This window comes from Apaloderma vittatum, unplaced genomic scaffold (assembly GCF_000703405.1).
Source record: "Apaloderma vittatum isolate BGI_N311 unplaced genomic scaffold, ASM70340v1 Scaffold43492, whole genome shotgun sequence".
NCBI lineage: Eukaryota > Metazoa > Chordata > Aves > Trogoniformes > Trogonidae > Apaloderma > Apaloderma vittatum.
The window spans coordinates 1-1,295 of NW_009704902.1; the positions used below are offsets into that span (position 1 = coordinate 1).

Consider the following 1,295-nt stretch of genomic DNA (forward strand, 5'->3'; position numbering starts at 1 on the left):
CGCGGGGACGCAGGCAGCTTCTCCCCGCTCCAGCCCGTCGTACCTTGCTGAGGATTTCCTCGGTGTCCGACTGCAGCTCGGCGCTCAGCTGCATGCGCGACAAGTGAGCCTGCAGCAGGAGGTTGGTCTTGACGTGGGGATCGTTGAATTTGGGGTTGGTCAGCTTGTGGGGAACTTTTTGGGCCAGCTACGGGGAGAAACGGTAAATCCATCAGTGGTTTTAACGCTGAAAAAACAGCTTCTTTCTGTCCCCTCCACCCCTCACCTGTCGCAGCAGGTTGTCCTCGTGGTGCCTGATGGGGATGTTCTCGTACTCGGCAGCGTTGGAGATGATCTCGATGAGCCCTCGCACCTTGGTCTTGGCGTTGAGGGACATGCTGAAGAGCTCTGGGGAAGGCGGAGAGAGGGGTCAGGGAAAAACCAGACAACGCGGCACCTGTCTCTCCGTCACCCGCGGCACGGTCCCTCGGGGAGCCCTCACCGATGGTGGTGTAGTTGATGTAGTAGTAGGCAGCGATCATGCCCAGGTTGAGAGGAGCCACATCCATCTCGTCCTCGATGCTGATGCACTTGGATTGCTCCAAGTCACTGAGAGTCTGTTCCACCAGCTCGGAGAGGTGATCCGAGAGGTGCCTGTGTGACACGCCTGCGGGCACAGCGGTGTCAGAAACTCCCCGGGATGGAGAAAATCTGCTTTTTTTTCCCCCTCCCCTGACAGGAAAACAGTCTCTAATATCCTCCAACCCTGTACAGAGCCCTCTGCTCACCTTGCAGGTTGTAGTAGTTTGGATTCTGTGTCATCCTGCGATAGAGGAACGTCCAGGTGAGGTAGTCCACCGCGTCCTGCTTGTTTTCGATGGTCTTGGTGACAATCTCGGCATTAAAGTGATCGTGCATGCAGTGGTCCAAGTGGGACTCCACCGGCAGGGGCTCGTAGAGGAACTTCTTGAAGAAATCCTACAAGAGAGGAGGAGGACATAAATCCCAGCACCTCCAAAATCCTGGAGCACCTGCAGGGCTCTGAGGAAGGGAGAAGCAATTCAGGGCCTCAGGTGGCCGTCTCGCTCCTCACCCACCTTCTTGGAGCCCTGGCACATGATGACGCAGCGGCCCTCGTCGTCCTGCAGCGGGCGGTTGGCGTGGCCGACCATCTGCAGCACGTCGTAGATGGGGTAATCCACGTACCTGGCACACGGAGAGAGAGTTAAAGCAAAGCTCCGTGGCAAGGTGACAGCGCTCCCCGGCCTCTGCGCGGATCACAGACTCACAGAATCACAGAATGTCCGGGGTTGGAA

At 57.6% G+C, this 1,295-nt stretch overlaps 1 protein-coding gene across 1 annotated transcript; it reads right to left on the reverse strand.

Annotated features, from left to right (window-relative positions):
- Positions 1 to 43: 43 nt before the first annotated feature.
- On the reverse strand, positions 44 to 1,185 carry LOC104269717 (U5 small nuclear ribonucleoprotein 200 kDa helicase-like; the record flags this gene model as incomplete). The annotated part of the gene is made up of 5 exons (XM_009865192.1): positions 44 to 187; positions 266 to 387; positions 482 to 646; positions 768 to 957; positions 1,077 to 1,185. Coding segments are annotated over 5 exons (730 nt in total), but the record flags the coding sequence as incomplete, so codon positions are not given.
- Between the last annotated feature and the right edge of the window lie 110 nt (positions 1,186 to 1,295).